The following is a 25,185-nucleotide window of genomic DNA, read 5'->3' as shown; positions in this document are numbered from 1 at the left end:
TGATTAGATCATGAGGGTGGAGCCCTCATGAATGCTATTAGTGCCCTTATAAGAGAGTCTCCAGAGAGCCAGCTATCCCCTTCCACCAGAAGAGGACACAGAGAGACGGCACCACCTATGAAGCAGAGAGCAGGCCCCTCACCAGACACTGAGGCCACCAGTACCTTGATCTTGGGCTTCCCAGGCTGTAGAACTATAAGAAATAAATTTCTGTTGTTTATGAACTATCTGTAGTTTTTGTTATAGCAGCCCAAACAGACTAAGACCATTCCTTAGGCAAATGCAAAATAAAGGAACGGGAAAATCTCCTGTGCCAGAAAGGTGAAGAAATCTCACTCCTGGAAGAGTGAGTGAGTGATCTGAGGCTCAACAATGCAGCATCTGTTGGGCCCAAATACTGGCCTACTGGGTGAAGGGCCAATGTTAACCTACAACACGGAGATGGGGGATCTCGCCAGGACCCCAGAGTGGCTGGGCAATCCCACCCATGGCACAGGAGGTGCAGAGAAGTCTGTCTGCATTCAGAGTTCAGGATACCAGTGGGACATGGGCAGGGTCCCCAGTACAAATCTACACAAGTAGATCATCCTGTGCTGCTGATGGCCTGAGGAGAAAGATTAAAGGAGAGATGATATGTGCACTTGTGGAAGAGCCCTGGGGCAACTGGCAGAAGTGCATGTGAAATGACTCAGTAAAGATTTTTCCATAATCCGGGGCACAGGGGACTCCCAAAGACGGCAGAATAGCACTGGCGGCAGGGGGTGGCCATGAATTGAGGGACCAAGGTTGAAGCAGCCAAGAGCAGAGCAAAGGACAATGTCCTGTGAATGGAACATGTGCTTTTCAGCAGTGGCCCAAAAGCCAGAGGGGCTGAGGGCCTATCTTGAAAGTCCTGCCATTACAAAGTCCCAGGGAAGCAGGGTAGCAGGGAGGGCACATCAGCAGAATTTGAGCTCACGGTATAAAATTACAATCCACATGTGAAAACGGTCCAGTTTCAGGGAGTGTGAGCTGACACTCCTCAAGAAATTCAGAAGCTGGCCGGGCACAGTGGCTCACACCTGTAATCCCAACACTTAGGGAGGCCAAGGCAGGCAGATCACCTGAGGTCAGGAGTTTGAGAACAGCCTGGCCAACATGGCGAAACCGTCTCTACTAAAAATAAAAAAAAAAAAAAATTAGCTGGGCATGGTGGCACACACCTGAAGTCCCAGCTACTCAGAGGCTGAGGCAGAAGAATCGCTTGAAACCAGAAGGTGGAGGTTACAGTGAGCCAAGACTGTATGATTGCACTCCAGCCTGGGCAATGGAGCAAGACTCCATCTTGAGGAAAAAAAAAAAAAATTCACAAGGTGGAATTACTCAAAAAAAGACTTCAAATGATAATACTAAAAAGATCTAGGCCAGGTGTGGTGGCTCACGCCTGCAGTCCCAGCTACTCAGAAGGCTGAGGCAGGAGAATCACTTGAACCCAGGAAGCAGAGGTTGCAGTGAGCCGAGATCCTACCATTGCACTCCAGCCTGGGCAGCAAGAGCGAAACTCTGTCTCAAAAATAAATAAATAAATAAATAAATAAATAAATAAATAAATAAATAAAAGATCTAAAGTGATAAAGGAAAGGTAATGGCATCACGAAAGAATAGGACACTATAAAAAAGACAGCAGTGGAAAAGAATCAGATATAACTTCTAAAAGTATTGAATATAATTGCTAAAATTAAAAACTCAGTAGAACATTACATGGAGATCAGACCTAGTTTAAGAAAAATCTCATGAACTGAGAAACCAATGACAGGAAATTCTCCAGAATAGAGAACATAGATGGAGACAAAAACGCAAAAAGAAGACACAAAACATGGAGGAAAAACTAGTGAGCTCCACATATATCAACTAGGAATTCCAGGAGAAGAAGTAAGTAATGGGAAGAGGCACGTTTCCACAAGAGGGAGGCTGGGAAAATCACGATGAGTCCCAAACAGAATAAACATGGGAAATCCACAGGGAATGCTGCAGAACCCAACAACAGTCCTGCAGAGAGAGAAGGCAGAGCATTACACAGAATCTAAAATCAGAGGGGCAGGCAGAGGACCTTTTGTAACAAAAATAGAAGTCAGAACACAGTACAATAGTATCTTTAAAGTGTTAAGACTCAACCTAGAATTCCATATTTGGCTCAATCATCACTCAGAGGAAGGGTGAAGGCCGAGCACCATGGCTCACACCTGTAGTCCCAGCACTTTGGGAGGACGAGGCGGGCCAATTGCTTGGGTCCAGGAGATGGAGAACAGCCTGGGCTACATGGTGAAAACCTGTCTCTAAAAATATGCTAAAAATTAGCCAGGTGTGGTGGTGCATGCTGGTAGTCCCAGCTACTCGAGAGGTTGAGGTAGGAGGATCCCTTGAGCCTGGGAGGCGGAGGTTGCAGTGAACCAAGATCGCGCCATTGCACTCCAGCATGGGAGACAGAGCAAGACCCTGTCTCAAAAGGAAAAAAAAAAAAAAAGAGTAGGCGTAAAATCAAGTTTGGATGAAGCAAAAATAATAATTTGGCCATTTGCAAACCCTCATTTAAAAATGTTCTTCAAGGACATTAAGCCCAGGGAAGTGGGTTACAAGAAACAAAACTGAGCAAGCTGACAAAGATACCAGTAAATCTAAATAATTCTAACTGCAAAAACATGATTACCATTCATTGGGAAGAGACAAGGACAAAATATGGTTAAATTAACAGACAAAAATAACGTATAAAATCAAAGTTAAAGCATTTGAAGGCTCTTGTATTATAAATAAAAGAAACCTGATGCCTCAGACTTCCTTCATATAGATTTTTTAAGGCAATAACAACAAAATTTTAATAGATTATCAAACTTCCACACCAGTGGAAGAGAGAAGGGGAAAATTTTTTTAAAAGTGGGTCAAGCCAATATAAATAAACAAACAACAAAAACAAAAAGAAACAGCAGCAAAGAAAAAGCATGGTATAGTAAACAGATAACAAAATATAAGGTGCTAGAAATAAAATGAATTCTGGCAATAATACTAGAAACATGAAAACACTAACCCTGCCAATGAAAAAACATATTCCAAAATTTGACATTTTAAAAAAAATTCAAATACATCTTACTTTTAAGAAACATACATACATCATCATGACAGAGAATGACTGAAAATAAAACTAAGGGGAAAGAAACATCATGCAAACATTTACCAAAATAAAATTTGACTGGCAATACTAACATTAGCTGAAAACATCTGGAAGGACAAAAGTATTACCAGGGATAAAAATGGCCCATTACATGATGATAAAAGGAATCGTTCACCAGCAGCATAGCTCCTACACCTGTGTGCACCAAACAATACTGCCTCACAACTTATAAAGCAAAGATCAATAGAATTAAAAGGGAAAATTGGCCAAGCCACAATAAGTTATGAGATTTTTAATACATCTCTAAAATAAACCAAACAGGTCCAAAATAATGAAAATATAAATGATTCTGACATCACAGTACTTCAGTAAATGGGCATAAAGAACACAACAATTAGAAAATATATACTGTTTGCAGTAATTTGAGATTATATACTCTTTTCATTTACACATAAAACATTTATTAAAACAAAAATATCTATGTTCTAGGCCACAATGCAAATCTCTACCATTACCAGTAAATCAATAACATATGGAATTCAGTATGCTCCAAAGCGTCTAATAAACCTAACCCTCCTATAGATAGCAACTATAAACTTGAACAACATAAAAAAATCCAAACACCTGAAGGTTGGAAAATGTGGGTGGAGTCAACACTCGGAAGACAGGAACAGCACAGGAGACTGAGGGAAGGCCTGGTCAGTGCCATGCAGATGGGGTAATGCCCCAACAGAAAGCTTGCAGCCCCTGTGATCTGAAGAACCAGAGGACAGAGTGCAGGGCAATAAGGTGACTGGAAAGTATGGGGGAGGCATGCTGGAAAGGAGCAATCCACAAAGGGGAAGCCCAAAATTCTGTATATAAATTCTACCCAATTCTCAGGATGATGCCTACATGGAAAAGAGTTTACCTAAGAATAAAATAACTGAGATTTGAGTTGCCACCCGAGATACAAATTCTGCAGTCTGAGTCCAACAAAATTAACTGCCAGCTAAAATACTCTCCAGAGTAATAGAATTCAGAATCTCCACATTACATTTACAATATCCAGAACACAATCCAAAATCACTTGACACATGAATAACTTGGAAGACGTGACCCCTTTTCGAGAAAAGACAATCAATGTAGACCAAACCCAAAGATGATGCAGATGTTAGAACAGCAGACAAGAATTTTGAAGCAATTATGACCATAATGCTCAAAGACTTAAAGGAAAATGTGCTCACGATGGATGAAAAGACAGGAAATTGCAGCAGAGATACTGACACTATTAAAAAAATGGAAATATCATATGTGCTACATTCTCCATTGTTATACTAGAATTACAAATCATGTTGTAAAGATACCAAAAAATTATATGAAAAAATAAAAATTCAATTAATTTATAGCATATTTACTTTCTGCCACACGCTGTGTTTATATAAATTAATTTAATCATCTTAATTTCATAAAATACATGCAATCATTATCACCCTTTTACAAATAAAGAAATTGAGACACTTTAAAGGGGTTAAATAAATAACACAAGGTCACTCAAGCTAGTGGTAGAGACAGGAAATCAAATCCAGTAAACCTGTCTCTATATTCTTACCACTATACTGTACTGCCTCTCTAGAGAAAAAGTATGTAGAAATTACAGACTATTTAGAAGTGGGTACTAGAAATATTACATATGGCCGGGCGCGGTGGCTCAAGCCTGTAATCCCAGCACTTTGGGAGGCCGAGACGGGCGGATCACGAGGTCAGGAGATCGAGACCATCCTGGCGAACACGGTGAAACTCCGTCTCTACTAAAAATACAAAAAACTAGCCGGGCGAGGTGGCGGGCGCCTGTAGTCCCAGCTACTCCGGAGGCTGAGGCAGGAGAATGGCGTAAACCCGGGAGGCAGAGCTTGCAGTGAGCTGAGATCCGGCCACTGCACTCCAGCCTGGGCGACAGAGCCAGACTCCGTCTCAAAAAAAAAAAAAAAAAAAAAGAAATATTACATATGAAAATTTGTATGCATCTGCAGGTGTGCTTACAGGGAAATGTGTAGCCTTAAATATAGAAATTTAAAATGAAGATAGTAAAATTTACTGAGCTAGGTATTTTACTCAAGAAGTTAGGGAAAAAGCAGCAAGACTAAACCTAGAAAACATTTAAAAAAGGAATAAAGGAAAAAAATAATAAAGCTACAAATAGAAATTCAAAAATAAAGAAAAATAAGACCAAGCTAGTTCTCTAAAAAGGTTAATAGACAAAACTACAATAAAGATAAATGAACCAGATTTGCATTTAAGATGGATAAATCTAGAAGACATGATTGTGAGTGATAAATGTAAGTTGCACAGCATAAAATCATTTACGTAAATTTTAAAACATGCAAAACAATACAGTATGCAGTTTATGACTACATATCAAAAGTGCTACAAAAGTATAAAAAACACGGAAAGGAAGGATTCCCCTATGTCAGGTCAGTCTGGTGGTTGCTTCCAGGGAATAAGCCAGAGCCATGACAGGGGGTAAGAACGCCATCAGTCATATCCATAAATGTTCATTTCTCTCAAAAAAAAGAAGAAAGCATCCCAGCACTTTGGGAGGCCAAGGTGGGCAGATCACCTGAGGTCAGGAGTTCGAGACCACCCTGGCCAACATGGCAAAACCCTGTCTCTACTAAAAATACAGAAACTAGTTGGGCGTGCTGGTGAGTACCTGTGGTCTCAGCTACTTGGGAGGCTGAGGCAGGAAAATCACTTGAACCTAGGAGGCAGATGTTGCAGTGGGCCGAGATCACGCCACTGCACTTCAGCCAGGGCAACAGAGTGAGACTCCATCTCAAACAAACAAATAAATAAACAAATAAAAGAAAAAAGCTCCGAAGCAAATCTGACCACATGTTAACAGATCAAGTCTGAATGCTGGATACATAGGTTTCTGTTTTGTGTTTTGCCTGTTGTAAATATTTCATAACTCAAAATAATTTATACCTGCTACATTCATTTATGTCTTTACTGCCTATCTCCCCCACCAAACCCTAAGTTCTCTGGAGGCAAGGACCATACTATGTCATGTTCGCCATAGTATGCAAATCTCACCAGTGTCTGGAGGGTCAATGAGAAGGGAAACTTAGCATATGACCTGAAAGTGCAACTCTCTGTCTACAAATACTAAGATTCCTTGATTTCCCTGTGGATTTGCTCAAGAGGCAAGAATGACAGATTCAAGAATACTAATGAGAGTCTTTAGCTCCCAGCACAGTGCTCTGCAGTGCCTCTCTCTCCCTGACTTAATACAGAACAAGGGCATTGAAGTGGTGTCAATAGTCAAAAATGAGCAGGTGAATTATAACTACAGCAGTTGCAGCAATAGCCAACATGGATTGGCCCTAACTGGCAAGTCTGTATTACCTCATTTAAGACTCACAAAAGCCCTAAGAGGTAGATGACATTAGGAGGAAACAGCAGCTCAGAGAGGCTGGCACCATTCTAACCTGCCTGAGGTCACACAGTCCCTCAAATGTTTATCAAGAGCATAACTGAATAGCCGACCAGTCAACGATGATGTCTATCGTTGTAGACAAGGTCCCTTTGGGTGGCCCATTTCTAGTTTCCTGTAAATGTGATTTTTACCTTTTAGCATTTATGAGAGTTCTCTTGAACATGCTCCCAGAGTGGCTGGAAGTGGTTACAGCACCCCTGGTTCTCAGCGTTCCTCCTCAATTATCCTACGACAGGCATTGCCATCCCATGGTGCAGGTAAGAAAACAGAGGCTGTGTGGCCTGTACTGTGCACCACACCCCTGCCCACTACCCCAGAACCCTGCCAGATTCCCATGTTGAAGTCCTAACCCTCAGGACCTTAGAATATGTGTGCATTTGCAGATAGGGTTTTTACAGAGGTAACTAAGTTAAAATAAAGCCACAACAGTGGGCTCTAATCCAATGACTGGGATCCTCCTAAGAGGAAATCTGAACAGAGACACGCACAGAGATAAGACCAAGTGAAGACACAGGGAGAAGACGGCCAATACAGTTTGGATGGGTGTCCCCTCCAGATCTCATAATGAAACATGCTGCCCAATGCTGGAGGTGGAGCCTAGAGGGAGGTGGTGGATCCCTCCCGAATGGCTTAGTGCCATCCCCATGGTGATGAGTGAGTTCTCACTCCATTAGTTTACGCAAGAGTTGGCTGTTTAAAAAGACCCTCACCTCTTCACTCTCTCTCTTGTTCCCTTCTCTCACCATGTGACAGGCTGGCTGGTTCCCCTTGGTCTTCCACAATTGGAAGCTTCCTGAGGCTACACCAGAAGCAGATACTGGCACTATGCTTTGTGTACCCTGTAGAACTCTGAGCCAAAACAAAGCTCTTTTCTGTGTACATTAACCAGCCTCAGGTATTCCTTCAGGGCAACACAAATCGACTAACACAATAGCCATCTACAAGCCAAGGAGAGAAGCCTGGAACAGATCCTTTCCTCACAGCCTCAGAAGGAAACAACCCTGTCAACACCCTGATCTCACACTTTCGGCCTCCAGAACTGTGAATAACAAATACCAACAAAACAATACATTTCTGTTACACCCCCAGGTCTGTGGTGCTTTGGAGCAGCCTCTGTTGCTCCAAATACAGAGGTGCAGAGATATTAAGGGACTCTTTTTCTGGAGTTACACCAAAGGGAGACAGAATTGGGCCTCTACCACGGTTTTTTCTCTTTGTAGAATAATTCTTAAACTACTGATGTCTACTTACAGAGTCAACATTTATATGCCAATAAATATTTAAAATATTAACCTGAAAAAACTCAAAGTAGCAATTTAATGCCATTCCTCTTAGGTTCTGCTTCCAGTTAAGATTTAGAAGGACAGGAAAGACTGCAACTACCACTTTTACAACAAAGAACACCAGATAAACTACAAAATCATGTTTTATTTTATCCACTGGGAGAGCTAAGGTCTCAAAGAAGTGTAGAGGAACCAAATTTCAGAGGGATGGAGCCCTTGCTGAGCAAAGATCAACAGCTACAGTTATCCCTGGGGCACAGGTGGAATGAGGAGCTAATTAGCATCTAAGCTGTGGAAATAAGGATGAAACAGCCAAAAGTTAACTGTGTGGGCTGGAATAATGGATTACACCTGGATTCGAGATGTTCTAAATCTACTCCAGACTTGTAAGTGTGTGATGGCTGGTAGAAGTCAGGACAGGGATGGAAACAGAGTGGTATCTGCATAGTCACGTGAGTACTGGCACCTACGCTCTTTATGGGGAGAGACCTAAGCCTGCCATAAACCTTTGCAGCTAGTGGCAAACCCAATCCAAGCCAAACCACTTCAAATCCCAATTAAACAGAACGGCTGACCTCCTCATCCTAGCTGCCTCTCTGTCACCCTAAGAGGAGCCAGGTGAGGACACAAGGGTGTCATACAAAGAAGTAATTGCAGAGAAGTGAAGTTTGGGCAAATGTTACCTGACATCCAAACTCCTGCTTTACTCGTCAGCTGCATGAACTCATGTCAATGATGTCTTTAGTGTTTAAGCCAGTTTGATTTCTGTCATTTCCAACCAAATGAATCTTAACCCATTTATGCCTGAGGTTGCAAATTTTTTTTGTGAAAACTCAGACCTTGGCAATGACCTTGAGCAGTAGAGTATAAACAACTTCCACAAGCTTAGCATTCCAATGATGGAACACTAGGCATAATTGGTGCAAAGCACAAGACTTGACCAACTTGCACATTACAGAGGATATACATGTATTATACATGCAAATTCTTGCATAAATTAGCAATACACAGTTTCTAAAGAGTTACCGTATCCATCAAATACTCACTGACATTACCTTTATAATGCTATAAATGAACAAGGCAATACTAGAAAATAACCACAATGAGTTTTTAAGACAATGATAACAGAATTTAACCTATAAAGTAGACATCAGTGCTTCACAGAAACCACAGTTGGAGGCAAAATCACGTTCCAATGAGCTCACCACTACTCAGCATATCAGTGGGATTCCTATGTAATGGAAAGTAACTCTTCTATTTCACCTTCTACCATATACATGTGAAATACACCATGGGTGAAGAGAGGAAGATTCATATTGTTACTTAAGTGCATGAAAATGCTGGGAGGAAGATTCTAAACTGAATCATAGTGGAGAAATTAAAATAAGCACTGAAGGAAGATTAAAAGGTCTGAAATCAAAATAACTGTTTAAAAATCAAGGAACATTTCAAAATATCCAAGGTACCATTTTAGTTTGCCAAGTTCCAACCTGGAGTGCTATTTTATGGATCAGTTTATCAGGCGCCCAAAATAAGGAGCAATGTAGGAAACAGGATCAGACTATCCCCTCACCTGAAGCCCCAAAGACCACTAGAAATGCAACCTCAGTAGTATCCAAGGGAAAGAAACATTTCCCAGGTGGCCTTTGCTGTGTCAGTCCTTCTAGCCCCCACCCCTGCTCAGACATAAAATCCTGCTCAGCAGAGCGGCGCACCTGGGTTCACCTTTCAAGTACACTGAGGGCTCCATGGAGGAAGTTTCTTAGACTCCTCCTCACCTGCAAGAGCAGGCAAGGCTACTCTCAGACCATGTTCAAGGCTATCATAACACAGGGTCAACAACAGGGCATGAAACCTACGGCTGCCATGTTCAGCCAGGAAGAACACGTTCCCATGGGAAATCTTGGATTAATCTGATTAATCTTTCTAGGAAAGATTAGGGAACTTCTAGGAAACTTCAAGAATGTACTTTGCAGATGTCCCAGTAAATTTAATTTTCCTGATTTCTAAACTCCTGATGTTTGAAAGCTAATGCAAACGAGATAGGGCCTAACTGACTGCTCATTAGCTCAGCCTATTAAAAGGCCCGTTGTCCCTCTCAGGACAGCCACATTTACTGAATATTTCATGCAATGCAAGAAGGACCAGAAGCAAAATATGTAACTCTCCTCTGCATCTGTGTTCCCCACTAGTGCAGAGCCTGAGTCTGGCACAACCTTAAATACGCACATTACAGCCTGCTCAAAGCAAGCTGATGCAAGGTTTGAGAGCAGGGAAGGAGATATTACATTTTTAAGCAAGTTCGGAAATTTTTCCCTACAGTGTTGCATGGCTGCTCTTGTTTTAACTTTTTCCATCATATCCACCCCACCCTGGTTTTGTTAATTTTATTTCCTCATTAAAGGCTAAACAGTCTATCAAAAGAATGCCTCAAAACTCTTCTTAGGGACAAAAAGGCAAACACAAGCACCATTTATCATGTTGTCAGTGATCCTCAGTATCACACGACTAAAGAGGATGGAAGGCGGTCATTAGACAAACATCCCATTATCTCATCTACAAGCATGCTGAGTTCTGACCATAGACTAGCGGCTGATGAACGGTGGTGTGAGCAGAGGGAACAGTGAGAAGACACATTTATCCTTTGTTTCATTGCATGGTCCTGCTTGACGGTGCTCAAATGGGAAAATCCACTCCCGATGGCCCACAGGTGCTATTCCTCAGGTTTAACAGTCCTAAGTGATGTGGTTTTCAATACCAGCTGAACATCAGGACCACCTGGGAGCCTTTACATTGCCAGATGTCCTCAGGATGTCTAATTAAAGTGTTTCTCTGAGGGTGGGACCCAGGCGTGAGGAGTTGTTAAAGCTCCCCAGGTGAGCAGGTGAGGCCAAAGTACAGGCAGGACTGAGAACCACTGCCGTAGAGAAATCTCTCTGCCTCTGCGCCGGTACGTCAAGACAGAACGAGGTAGAGTCAGGGGCTCAGGTTAAAAATAGCACGCTGGGGAGGGTCAGGCATAGTGGCTCATGCCTATAATCTCAGGACTTTGGCAGGCCAAGGCGCGAGGATCACTCGAGCCCAGAGATTCAAGACCAGCCTGGGCAACATGGCGAAACCCCATCTCTACCAAAACAAAAATTAGCCAGGTGTGGTGGTGCACGCCTGTGGTCCCAGCTACTCAGAAGGGAGGATCACCTGAGCGCAGTAGGTCAAGGCTGTGGCAAGCCATGATCACACCACTGCACTCTAACTTGGGTGAGAGAGTGAGACCATGTCTCCAAAAAAAAAAAAAAAAAGCCATACTGACGTCAAGCCCACACACAACCATTAGACTTACCAAAGACCCTGTTTCCTATTCAATGGTATTGTTCAGGTACTAGTAATTTTATTTGGTCCTCCTTACTTTTGTAAGGATGCAGAAAAAACAGAAAAACCCTAACGACTTCATTTGAGACTCAAAGCTCTCCTGAGGTTTCAGAGATGCCCTCTATCCAGCACAATCACCTCTAATACCCACCCTGCCCACCCAGACTAGGCTAAGGAGAAAGTCAACGTACTTCCATCAAGTCCACACACAGCAGCTGAGCTCAACTGCAAAACTTGTTTACAAATAACAAGGTAATTCTAAAGCAGTCATACAATTTATTCCCAATGTCACCAGGATACTAAACCAAGACCCATTGTTTCCAATGTCACCAGAATACTAAACTACATTAGTACACCAGAATACTAAACTAAAATACTAAAATACACACAGCATTTTCATACAAAGATAAGCCTTTAAACTACAGAAGCACAACCCCCAGAAGTCAGCAGTGGTTCTCACAGCAGTGGTTCCTCCCACAATCTCCTGGGAGGAAATGCCACCTGTGATCCAACTTCATCTGGGGACATTTGCAGCCCCATGAAATGTTCTTAAACACGTGATGGGTAACCAACATTAGGGACGCTCAAAGAGAGACCCAGAGTATAAGAGCCCCAGGTTCTCCCCCTACACTGCATATTAAAATCACTTTTAAAAACACTGGAACCCAAATCATACCCCAGACTAAAAAAGATCAGGATGCTGGGGGACAGGCCAGTGTATGGCATTTTTAAAAGCAGTGGTTCTCACACTTTAGCACACATCTAAATCCCCTGGAGGGCCCATGAAACTAGAGATTACTGGACCCTCCCCCAGAGTTTCTGATTCACAGGTCTGGCCTGAAAATGTGCATTTCTAACAAGTTCCCAGGTGATGCTGATGCTGCTGGCCCGGGGCCACATTGCAAGAATCGCAGCTGCAGAGGCGTCCCAGGTGGCTTTAATTAGTGCAGCCAGCACTCAGGAGCACTGTATTATTAAGAGTGAGTGCCTGGTCAGGGCACCAGGAGGAGGGAATTCTCGTCCAAGCTTGGCTACAAACCTGGGGTTTGATCAGTAAGCCCTAGAGGATTTTTGGACCTCAACTTGCTCTTGATACATAAAATTGAGGTACTGCATGAAAGAGATCATGGGTTCCTTGCAGAAATAAAACGATGACTTTTTCAAAGGGCTGCTGACACTAAGACACATAAAAAGGAAAAGGAAGTGGTCTTAGGGCAATAAAACAGCTTTTGAAATATAGGGGAAGGTAAGTTCTCACTCACGTGGCTTCAGTGCACTTGGAGACACACAAAGGATGCGGGCTGTGCGTGTGTTCTAAGCCGGTCATGCTGCTGCCCTGACTCACCTGTTAGAACCTTGCAGAGCTGCCCAGAACTCTGAGCCTCGGCAGAAGGGTTGGGAGTCAAAGACCATTTGCGCCTGATCAGATGCTCTCGTCCACTGAATGGGCCCTGGGAGTTGTTGAGGGGCTGGATTAGCACCTGCTCCTGCCCAAGCTGAATGAGGCCAACCTGTCCAGAAAGGAGAAGGAAATGCAATGTCGGTCATCCTCATTCACACATGCCCATGGCCCCCTCCACCAACGGAGGGGCAGGCAAGGCCACCTAGGTGTGAGTTCCATGTCTGGGCTCTTTTCTTTGCAAATTGGTCAGATTTACCTGAGCCCAAGAGTGAGCTTCTGTGTAGCTTACAAACATACCACAGAGCAGCTGCGTTGGGGGTGGGGATACAGAGACAGGTACAACAATATCCATTTTCCATGTTGCCTTTCAGAGAAGATGAACTACTTCATTATCAAATTTTTAATTTTAAAATTATTTTTTAAGTTACTGTAAAAATCATCCTCCCAAAAGTCCACCTGGGAGGCAATACTGAAATTGTTGGGAGTGACATTTATATCCCTAATGGAAAAATGTATCTTATCCTGGGTATATTAAAAGTAACATTAGTATTGTTTTGACAGCATCAAAACAATTTGCCCTCCTTCCCCAGGCACCTGCTGCTAGTTTCCCTTCTTATGTGGAGTCAAAATGATAAATCTCTCAAGGAAATCAAACCCAGGCAGGGCCAGGGGAGGACCTGGTTTGTACACTGATCGATGCAGTCAACATCCGCTTCTCCTGGGAATGATCCTGAACTGCCTTTGATTGCACAGATTCAAGAGATCTGGGGGATGAGTCTCAGGGGGTCATGATATCCTTTCTTGTCTCCCTCTTCCACCCTCACTTTTCAAAAGCCATGACACACATTGGTTCTCAAAGCCTAGCGCGCACCCAAATCACCTGGAGGTCCTGCTGGAGCCCCAGAATGTGCATTTTCAAGAAGGTCCCATGTAATACAGAGACCACACTTGGAGAAGCAGTACTCCCTACCACACGCAGAGCTAACTCCAGGCTCAAGTATAAAGCTCACTTAAGCCAAATGAGATAGATCCCCCTCTACATTCTGAAAGGATGCACCCGTACCAAGATTCCTGGAAAGTACATCAGATCAACTAATAAGATCGCCTGCAACCTTGCATCCCCAAGATACAGGGTGAGGCCATACTTACCGCTCTAAGCATATGTCAAGGTTTCCATTTCATTAGAACTTTTGCCAAGAACAACTCAAAGATTTTTACTGCCCAAATAAAACTATCTCAAAGTGGCACTGCATGACCTGCAGGAGAGCACAGCTTTCCTCCCTCTCCTTTAAAGTGAAAACTTGAGTTTGTTCACTAGGAAACTTCACGGAAACTGAAGAAATGGAAGAGGGTGGCCACAGTGGGATCTGCAGAGCTCCATCATAGCTGCGCACAACGCAGCCTCAGTGCAGAACACCTGAAAACTTCCGCGGTCAAGATAGGGTGGGCAGGGTACGGCACAGCGCGTGGGATGCAGCCCTGCGTGGGAGGAAAGCCCTGCTCCCTAGAGGATACGCTTCACTCTAATGAGGGGCTGGACTCACGTGGAAACACCCTGGCTGTGGGTCAAACCACTCCCCACAATCTAGCACTTTCAAAGCCAGTTCTTACTCGTTCAGTCTAGAGTTTGCATTCACAAACCCCAGCATAAAAAGCCGTTAGCTGTTAGTTCTAAGGCCGAACAAGTTTTTAAAGACAGGGAGATCTCACCTTGGTGAGAAATCCTACACAGACACACTCATATATACATGCAAAGCATCACTTAGCACCTTGGGGAAGGTTTTTCTTTACAATTGTCAGGGACCCCATGTGCTGGTTTCTATCAAGTAAGGAAGAAAACAGCAATGCTGGGGAATGATGGATAAATGGACTAGTGCGTCCTCAACCTGGCAGCCACTTGCCCACTTGGGCTCCGACCTCAAGCAGGGATGTGGCCAGGAGTAGCACCAGGAGGGAGGGGCTGCACAGGGCCCTCACCCTGGGAACCAGCATGAGGAAGGGCCCTGCCTCCTCCTCCCTCACTGACCCTAGCCTCCTTCAAGCGTCTCTAACACTGCCATTGTCAGCACACCACCAGTGGTCAAACGTCCTGTTGAGAAGTGCCACCTGTGCATTACACACAGTCTTACGCCAAAATACCCACCAGCCCTCCTTCTCTCTCCCTGACTCCTCTCTTCCCTAAATAACCCCCCTTCCCTGCAGCCCCCTGCACTGTTAAATTCCAGCCCACTACCGCATGTCATAGGACACTTTCACGACCTAACGGTTTGTTCCACTGAGGCAAGATCAGAATTATTACTCCTGTTTTTGCCAATGACTGCCACATAACAGTTACTCAAAAAGAAAATATACAACTGAAAACGCAGTTACCTGTAAGGACTGCCTGCAACCCCCTTGCTCAGGGCTTCTCATCCCCGACTACATATTGATATGATTTGGGGAGCTTTGAAAACTCCTGATGCCTCAGCCCTATTCCAGGCCAAGTGAATCAGAGTATCTAGGGTGGAGCCCAAGGAACTGATATGTTTTCAAAGGTGACCAGGAAAATTCAATGTGTAGCCAGGGTTGAGAAGCGCCGTCCTAGCGTTTAACTGGGTGCTGGAGACCCTGGACACCTACTGCCTTGATTCCATGTGGAGAGGTCCTCGGATTTGGAACCCGGGCTTTCCTCCATGGAGCTCTGTGCACTACCCTTGCTTCTAGCCCACCACTGCACGTGGCCCCAAGAGCTGAGCAGGGCTTCTTGGATCTGTGTGACTCCTGCAGTCACCATCTACGCGGAGAGGGGAGACTCAGGGAAATGTTTGTCCAAGGCCTCTTCTGTCCCATTGATGGCGGTAAAGAAATACCAGCAATGAGCCTGTGTCTTAGATACAGGAGGCCTGCAACCGTCCTCCAAAGAGACAAACTGTGTAGAAATAAATGCCCATGGCAGACAGAACCGGCAGCCCTGAGGCCCCTTGGTTTTAAGGGATATAATAAAGCCCCCAATGAAATGGTGCTCTTAAAAGAGAAATCTTAAGTTTTGCAGGATTTGGTATGCTATACTAAAGAAGTGTGGGTCAAATAAAATGGATCAGGCAATAACTTGATATTTCAGCAGTTGTGAGTGGTTACCTTTCAACTCTCTTTGTTGTGGGTACTTGCTTTGAAGGGTTCTGTTAAGACAGAGTTGTAAATCAGGTATTGTTCACTCCACACCACCTCCTGCCTGAAGCAGGACTAGCTCTCACTGCAGTGTGGAGAGTGTGAAAGACACAGCCGTTTTTATCACCTAATGTTAGCACAAGTTCACTTAGAAAATGCAGTTAAGATAACAGAGAAAGTCTGTCCTGTATGCTTCAAAGCAGCATGCCTCTGCGGGAGGGGACAAAGTCACATGATTCCACAAAGACGGCAATGGAATTGCCTTTCTTCAGGAGTCTGCCACTCCTCAGTTAACAGGAGTGGGTCTTAGGTCTCCTTCTCTAGGTCAAGATGGGTTGAGAGGATGGGGCCAAAGGGGTGGTGAGTTTGCTTCCTGTAGGGACCAACCTGCTTCCAAGAAGAAAAAGCCACCGTGTGACTGCAGATCCTCCCACCCTGCCTCTGACTCTCCGGTGGGCATGCACCTCTTCCCGTGAAAGGAGCCTCCCCAACACAACACAGCCATGCGGGGCTTCCCAACCTGCACCCCTTCTGAGGCATCAGCCAGAGGGCCCCTCCCCCAGTCCTGCTGCCGCCTCCTCGAATGTGAAATGCCTGAGCACAGATGCTTGGTCTTTTTCCCAAAGCAGGCCTCTCCTCAGTAATGTCAGGGTCCCTCACTTCAGTGTCAGCCCTTTCAGACCACTAGTCAGTGTCAGCCAGCCAAAACGGACTGCCAGCCTGCCCTTCAGAGTCCCTCTCCTGTGGACTTCCTTCCTTTCTGAGGCTTGCCTCAGAGGCTTGAGCCTGGTCACCTCCCTGCTCTAAGTGCTCCTCTCCACCAGTCCTCCCCATACAGCTATCCCCAGGATTCCCCAACTACTCATCCTCCATTGCCTCTCAGCCAGTGACCCTGAGAGTGCCCTCCCAGAATAGCTGCATCAGCATCCCCTGGGGAACCTGCGAGAAATGCAAGCTCTCAGGCCCATCCCAGGCCTGCTACATCAAAAACTCCGGGGTGGGGCCCAGCCATCAGTTTAACGGGCCCTCCAGGGGACTGTAATGCCAGCTCAAGGCTGAGAACCACTGCATTAGGATAAAGTCCAAATGCCTTTGGTTGACACCCATAGACCTGCCCCATTTAATCCACATGCCTGCCAGTTCAGTTCCTCTACCCCCATCTCTCCCTTAAAACCACCACCCCACCAATCCACTCATGGGTCCCTTATCTCAGGACAATGGGGCCTCAGTGCCTTTTCCATCACTCCTCCCTCCTGGAATCTGAAGCCTACCCTCCTCCCTCCCTGAAACCCCGCCCTGCCTAGTTCCAGGCTCCAGCGCATCTTCCTCCAGGAGGCTGGGACTGTCTTCCCAGACAGGGCCTGCATTGTCTTTCTCTCTGAGCCTTGCTGGGCGGCCTACCAGAGCATCCTGCACATGGCAGGTGTGTGATAATGATCGGCTCATTCAGGCAACAGTGATGACTGATCAGCTGATGTATAACTGGAAAAGTCTGGGAACAGCCTGCAGGGCAAGAGAAGAAGCCTGTTTTTAATGCCTTAATGTGCCAGGCTCTCACTAAATGATTTCACAGACTTTATCTTCTTCCATTCTATCAACAGCCTCGCAAGGCCCATGTTATTTACCCCTGTATGGCTGCAGGCAGAAAGGTTCAAAGGACTTAAATGACTTGCTCAAGACCGCAGCTCTGAATGGCCATACGGTTTCATTTCCTAAGAAGCAAGAATGTGACCATGCATCTGGAGACCTGTGCACGGAAGCAGGTCCAGGGAAAAGTTAACCAACGACTCTGCATGGTTCCCTCAGATGTACTGGCTGCAAAAAACATCTTCCCCATCACACACATCCAAGATCAGGCAGCTGCAGTATTTCAGAGTTCAGGAAATAAACTCCAAGAATGCAATCAGTCAAAGAAAACTGCTTCAGTTCATCATTCCATCTTTTACTTCTTTTTCATTTTTTTTTAAAATGTTGTCAACTAAACAAAAGTTCAAAGTGGGAAAATCCAATATGTGTCCTAGGCGATGCTACTGGGCAGCTTGGTGCAGAAGCAGTCAGTGCCTGGCATCCTAAGAGGAGTCAGCCCAGCCCTGGAGAGCTGCAGCTGGATGAAGCCCCGGGCAATCAGGAGGAACACAAGAGTATACAGTGCTGGAGAGGACAAAGGGGTGTGAAGAGAAGCCACCATGAGGCCACAGGAATGTCATTCCAGAGGTGGCAGCCAGAGGCCTTAGAACTTTCTGAGTTCTTCCCTCCAATACTTCCATGCCTCCAAACTTCACGAAACTGTCTTTGCCCTTCTTTGATTCCTGCCAAAGTGCCCCTTAACATCCACTCAATTGTTTCTTTTTACAAAGGTCTATATATGTGCTTTGTATTCTCTGTATTCTCCAAATATATTTATTCTGCACACGAGCAATTCTTCAGCAATACTAGGTAATCACTTAGGACAAGGTACCTTCCTCAGACCTGTCTCAATATAATGACGTATTATAATGCAGTCCCTTCCAATGGGTCTCCACACCATATCATTTTTGACAAGACTAATTCCTACTCAGCTGTTCTCCATCGAGTGAGGCTGCATTATAAAGCTGGGCAATTCTGTAAATCAATCAAAAGGGTTTGATAACTCTTTTCTAAAGAGAGAGGTAGTAACATCCCAAACCTGCTTCTTCATCACAGGAGTCATGCAAACGCAGGCTGCCCTCTTAAAAGTGGGGTCCTCAACACTTCTAACCTAAGCTGCCTACTCATCAGCTGGCTGAGCTCGCCCAGGCTGGAGTAGATTGGTGGGATCTCAGCTCACTGCAAGCTCCGCCTCCCAGGTTCAAGTGATTCTCCTGCCTCAGCCTCCCGAGTAGCCAGAATTACAAGCGCCCACCACCATGCCCAGCTAATTTTTTGTATCTTTAGTAGAGACAAGGTTTCACCATGTTGGCCAGACTGGTCTTGAACTCCTGTCCTGGTGGTCCGCCCACCCTGGCCTTCCAAAGTGCTGGGATTACAGGCGTGAGCCACCGCACCCGGCTGCCCCCATCTATTCTTACCTGGACTACACTTGCTCCCCTATAAATTAGAGATGAGCATTCTCTAAAAGTTCTCTAGTGGACTGGAACAGCTGTACAGAACTATGAAGGTCCCATGTGCCACAAATGACGTGCTACCAACATGGACACATGGTCTGCAGTCAGGCTGACCAGCCGGAGTGAGGATGAGCTGGGCCACCAGGTTGACCCCAGTGATTCCAAATAAGAGTCCTACAGCATGTGGCTGTAACAACAGAGGAGCTATGGTAGGAGGATCCCTGACCTTCTCACAGTCCTTCTGGGTGCCCTGGAAAGCGGTTATGGCTTAATGTTTTGCAGCCCAGAGCTCCCTGGTGGTCTGTCTGGTCCCACCATCTCACAGTGTGCCCCTGGCAGGCCACAGCCTTGGCCAAGAAGGGGTGGACACATTCCAGTGGGTGGCCTTCGCGAGCTTTGTGAGTGTCATCCAAGGAAGGATGGCCGCTGCTCGGCAGACCAAACCTGACAGCAGGGGCCTCCAGCCCTGCCCTCCTCTCGTTCCCTCGTCCTAAAACAAGCCCTTCAGCCACTCACTTTGGACAAGCTGCACAGATTCTTTTCAGAGCCTGACACTCATGCTGATCTTGAAGTACCCTCTTTGCTATCCTGTCTACCTATGAAGTTCAGCCTGATTCCAATTCCACTGGCCTTCCACAATCCGGTCCTGGTCACAGAGCCAGTTGATCCGAACTTACATAAATTCTTAAGGAGTGGAAAGGCCCTCCTCATACACCTAAAGTTCATGCTTTGAAATGATATGCTCATAAAAACACTTCCAAAAAGCCTATGCTCTAAAGACTCTTGGAAATGTAAATACGATGAAGATGCATAAATAGGAAACAATTAATACTTAAGTCTATATAGTCTTTGAAGATCCAAAAAGTGCAGCTGGCCCAGCTTTTCAAGATAAGACACTAAGAAAGGAACGCCGCAGGCCCATGACTCTGTCTGCTGTCAAAAGGAGAAGGAGCAAAAATGGAACAGGTGCTTTACTCTCCATGGCCCCTAAACAGCTAAGGAATGATCTATTATAATAATGCATTTCCTTTAAACAGATAGCAAACATCTCTGGAGATAAACAGCACAGATTCCATGCAACATGGAACAGAACCTGTGTGCCCCCAGTCCAGGCACTCAACACTCTCTGCTGAGCCCTTTAGGAGATGTTCGATACAGTGGGACTTACCAGCAATTAACATGATACTCAACATCCGGAATGAAGTTTTGTTGAACGCAGCCACATCCATTCGCTTGTATGCCTTCCATAGCTGTAGCTGCTTTCACACTAAAAGGGCAGCTTTGAGCAGCTGCAACAAAGGCTATGTGGTGCACAAAGCCTAAAATATTCATCTGATCCTTCAAAGAAGTTTGCCGACTCTTGCTCCCCATTTTTAGATACAAGGGCACTTTGAAATGCTCCTCATCCACGGCCACCAAAAATCATCCACTTATAGCCTCCCTTCCCACACCTTATAGCCGAGCCTGTCGTAGCAAATACACACACAAAACTCCACGTCTCCACTTCACAGAGCTTCCACCACGGTCAAGAGGGACTAACACAACATCACCAGCCACCTGAACTGAGAACCAAAGTCAAAGCTAGTCTGCAATGCAAACTTGGTTAGCCCAAGTTTCTGTTGCTTTCTTTTCTTTACACTTTCAAGGCCACCTTGCAAGCAAGGGGTCCACCTCCAAGTCACCCCATTGTCTCTTCCCTCCTGCCTTCAACATGTACGGAGGGGGAAGTGTCCAACGTCCAGCTTACATGAATGGGATGAACAAGGCAGACTAAACAACAGAAGTGTCTGCTCCAGCAGGAATTTAAAAGCTGAAGTCTTAGAGGTACACCCGCCACTGGCACACACTGAACTCAGCCTGTTGGCCGGGTTCCTTTATCTAAAGCACAGCACCCTCACATGGTGCTGAAGGGAAGGACAGTCTTGCTGAGAAGCTGGCTGAGATGCCATCTATGAAAAGGCCCAGCCCTCACTCTGCGAGGATTTTAAATCAATGTTATCCAGCTTTCCACCTCGGCTCCTTCACAGATAGCTCCTTGCTGGAAACTTTACACCAAGAAGTATAAACTCTGACCTCTACAGAAACTCACTAAACCGCAGCAAATGGGATTCAGATGTTTCCATGTACAGTACAATGATGTGACTTAGACTTTAAACACTTTGGCAAAAACAGGAAAAATGATGTGGGCCTTCCAGTCCCTCCCAGAACATGATACAGCCTTGACCCAAGCCCTACAGTGATCTGAGCCTTTCTCACTCCTACTTAAGCCTCCTTGTCCACAGCCCACATTCCCTGCCCCAGGTCCACATTCCCTGCCCCAGGTCCACATTAGCTCCTTCCTACCAGGCTCCCTCCAAGGGTTTATATCACTTTCCTTGGTTCACCAAAGTTGCCTATTTGTCCCAGCTAAGCAAAAGCAGATCATACCCTAATCAGAATTCAGAAAATTCCTGAAAGGAGAGCCAGGCTGAGCTAGGAAACTATACCCAGAGATACCCAGAGCACTGGGAAGAAAGGAGAGGTCTCACATAACACCTTGCACCCTCAGGCCTTCTGGCTTCGTAGATTCTCGAGGATTTGCCAGAGACTCTGTAAGGGCTGGAGAATTCCAGATGGCGGCACAAGAAAAGGTGGAAATGTGGGGAGCAGTTTCTTGTGCCTGGGAAGGACAGACACAAACTAATATCAGAAACTGCCTCCAAAGAGGCCAGTCAAGACAGAAGACAAAGAACATCCCTGCGGTTCATGCTCTGGGTCCATACCAAGCTTCGCTGGGGGCAGCCCATCTGCTGGCCATGTGTGCTGCTTTCAGGGCACGATGGAGAAGCTGAGTGCTCGTCTGGGCACCAGTGTAGCCACATGATCAAGTGTGTGCACAGGCAGGGCAAGTGCACACAAGAACCCCCCGGCCCCCGGGAGCACCTGTTACGGGTGCCTCAAATGCAACAGGCCAGGGACTTGGGGGCAGGGAAGTTACTACCACAGCAAGGGAGCTCCTGTGGGCAGGAATAGGGTTCATCACCAATGTAAGCACCCCTCCGGCCTGGTTGTGGGTGGGCACCAGACAAATGCCTACTAATAGTATAAGGAGGCAAAGACAAACACCCTTTCTCTCCTGTTTCTTACATTTCAGCTAAGAAGAGCGGGGTGAGCCACAGCCTGCCTGGGTACCTCTCCAAACTTCCTGTTCCAGGTACAGAGAGAAGACTCAAAAGCAAGGGAGGTGAAAGCCCAGTCCCCCACCACCACGTCCAAGAACAGAACACCTATACGCACATAGGTACTCCCGTGATATACAGGCTGACACAGCGGTGTAGATGCAGTGCTCAGTCTACACTGGGGCCAAGGCGCCTCTGTCCAGAGCCCTGACAGTTTCATCCCTGCCAGGTCTGCGCTCCCTAGGGCGGGCGGCGTATAACCCATGCAACCCAGCTCCGCGCGGGTTCCACCGGCCGCAGAGGCGCTGGACTACGATGCTGCCCCTCCCACTCCCTTTCTCTATAGTGGGTACCGAAAGCCGGGGTGGGGGGTGGGGAGAAGTGGAAAGGCAGGAGGTTCCCTCCGGTTCCCCTGGAGGCTGGACTTCCAGCAGAGGCGACCCATCCCCACCCTCCACGGCGACCACCCTGCGCCACAGCAGACCCGACGGGCCGACCCAGAGGGGGAGCGGGCAGTACCAGGCCGCCGGCGGCGCCGCAGGCGCTGAGCGAGACGAGGGAGCCGGGGTGGCCGACCACACGGCCCGAGTAGAAGCACAGCTCGGCGGGGCGGCCGCGGCGCCCGGCGGCGCCCGCCTCCTCCACCTCGAAGCCTCGGGACAGGAAGCGCAGGTCGCGGCGCAGCTGAAGGTACAGGTCGCGGCCGAAGGCCGGCAGGTGCAGCAGCAGGGCGCGCTCTCCCGGCCGGGCGCGCGGGGTAGCTGGGGGCGTGCGGGGGCGTCGCCGCCGTCGGGGCCCGGGGGCTGAGGGCAGCGGCGGCAGGTGCACGTCGTCTGGGCGCACCCGCCACGGGAGCACCACCTCCACGTCGGCCGCCGCGTCGCCGACAGCTGCGGGGAAAGAGGAGACGCGTCAGCGCGGCGGGGCCCGCCCGGACGCCCGCCCTCCCGCTGGCCGCCAGCCGCGCCAGCGCGGGGACAGAGCGACCCGGAGCTGGCGCTGCCTTCCCTTCCTTCGCCCGGCACCTCCACGCTGGCCCGCGCCACCCGGGGAGGGTCTCCCGCGCAGCCGCCCGAGCACCTCCCGGGACGGCGCCGCGCATCGGCAAGCGGAGACCCGGCGGCGGCGCGCCTGCCACGGAGCCACCCGATTCCCGTACTCCGGCAGCTGCCCGCGTCTTCTCCGCTCCGGCGCCGTCAGCCGTCCCGCCGCCGCCCCAGGGCCGCCAGGACGCCGCGAGAGCGCACAGGGAAGGTAGCCGCAGGACGCGGGGCGAAGAGGGCTGTGGGAGGGGGCGCTACCTGTGCCCGGGTCCAGTCCCCAAACCAGCAGCAGCAGCACCGGTAGGACGAGCGGAGGCAGCAGGGCGCCGTCACACATGGTACCCGGGACCGGCAGCCCCCGGACCGTGGCGGCGAAGCAGGAGCGCGCTAGGCGGCGGCGCCAGCCGGAGTGAAGCCCTACAGCCTTTGGAAAAAGTAATTAGCGCTGCGGACAAACCCAACGTGGTAAACCCCAAGCCCCGCCTTCCCCTCGGAAAGCGGGAGGGGATTGGGCCCTCGCTTTCCTCCGCCCCGCCTCCTCCTTCCCTACTGGTTGGGATGGGTCGAAACCATAGTGCGTAGTTAGGTTGTCAGCACTTTCTTACACGTGGTTTCTGGGCAGTGGCAGGGACACGGCACCAGGAGGCGCGCGGGAGCCGACCAGAGCCTTGCGACCCTGGAAGAGCCGGAGGATGCGGGGCTGGTCTTCAGAGCTTGTCCTCATTTTTTGGAAATCTTCTCTCAGCCTGCTGCCCAGTTTCCCGGGAAGATAGGCCGGAAATCGCCCCGGCCAAGCGGTTTCATCCAAAACTGCATATACTCTTTACATCTAAAGTTAGGTTTTAGTTGTTTGTGGCTGGAAAGACTCCCAGTCCACTTTCCCGCACACCTGAGTTTGCACCTGAAGGCTATATCCGCGGCGTTTATCCAAACTCTTCACACGTCCTGTCGTCTTTAATCCCACAGGATCCAGTGCAACAGGCATGCTCACACCCTCTTACAGATTGAAAAACTGAGGAAGAGAGAGAGCTTAAGGAAAAACGCTTAAGTTACCCAGAGAGTTCCTGTTGGAGCAAAGACTAGAATTTGTGGTCCTGATTTCTGGCTTGGTGCTTATTAACAGCAGGATCCCCCCGCCCCGAGGGAGGCAGCACTCAGTGTTACAGGTTAGGAAACTGAGGCACAGAGTCCCAAAGCCTGGACTTGAACGTGAGTCTCCCATAACAGAATGAGTTGATCCTTTCCTGCCAGAATATAACTGAGGTCTGCAGGGAAGGTGACTCCATTAACTTGCTGAATAGCATCTTGTAGAGGCTCACGCCTGTAATCCCAGCACTTTGGGAGGCCGAGGCGGGCGGGTCACCAAGTCAGGGGTTCGAGACCAGCCTGGCCAATGTGGTGAAACCCTGTCTCTACTAAAAATACAAAAATTAGCCAGGCGTGGTGGCACGCACCTGTAGTCCCAGCTACTTGGAAGGCTAAGGCAGAAAAATCGCTTGAACCCCGGGGGCGGAGGTTGCAGTGAGCCGAGATTGTGCCACTGCACTCCAGCCTGGGCAACAGAGCAAGACTCCGTCAAAAAAAAAAAAATTAACTGAAGTGTAACCATAACCAATCTCAGGTTTCACTTCCCTTCCCTGTCCTGCCCTCTTCCATTTTATCAAAGCAGAAAGGTTACAGTTCCCCACTGGATGCTGCTTGAAGCCTGGGAATCTAAATTCATCACAGGATTATATATCATGTGAAGGAATCTATAACACTGTCTAGCTTCCCCGAAATATAATGAACCCCAAGGCTGAACAGTGGCCCTCCACAGAGGCTTGCCACAAAAGGGGCTGCCACTCACTGCTTGGCATCTACAGTTCTGAGGGCATCTGCACAGGTCCTGCTCTTGGCCAGGCCTGGGGCTGGGTTTCTCCCCCTTGCCTCTGTCCAGGTCCACAGCCTCAGGCAACTGACAGCTCAGTAGCATTTTCTGGCAGCACAAGAAACCCTGGTGATTGAGGTGATAGATACCCCATTTACCCTGATGGGATTATTACTCGTTGTATGGCCATATCAAAAAATTTCATGTATA

General features: G+C 47.4%; 1 protein-coding gene across 1 annotated transcript in view; it reads right to left on the bottom strand.

Annotated features, from left to right (window-relative positions):
• Nucleotides 1–23,524, bottom strand: part of ADAMTS17 (ADAM metallopeptidase with thrombospondin type 1 motif 17) — a 367,353-nt gene extending 343,829 nt beyond the window's left edge. The window contains exons 1-3 of the mRNA XM_007990567.3: nucleotides 23,367–23,524; nucleotides 22,585–22,955; nucleotides 12,621–12,786 (exon numbers count right to left, since the gene is read on the bottom strand). Of these exons, the coding sequence (XP_007988758.3) occupies nucleotides 12,621–12,786; nucleotides 22,585–22,955; nucleotides 23,367–23,445 (616 nt within the window). The 5' untranslated portion in view covers nucleotides 23,446–23,524. The remainder of the gene's footprint in view (nucleotides 1–12,620; nucleotides 12,787–22,584; nucleotides 22,956–23,366) is intronic.
• Nucleotides 23,525–25,185: the final 1,661 nt, after the last annotated feature.

The sequence above is a fragment of the Chlorocebus sabaeus genome, chromosome 29 (genome assembly GCF_047675955.1).
Source record: "Chlorocebus sabaeus isolate Y175 chromosome 29, mChlSab1.0.hap1, whole genome shotgun sequence".
Classification (NCBI taxonomy): Eukaryota; Metazoa; Chordata; class Mammalia; order Primates; family Cercopithecidae; genus Chlorocebus; species Chlorocebus sabaeus.
Note: the sequence above shows the minus strand (reverse complement) of the source record. Positions and strands in the feature narration are given on the sequence as shown.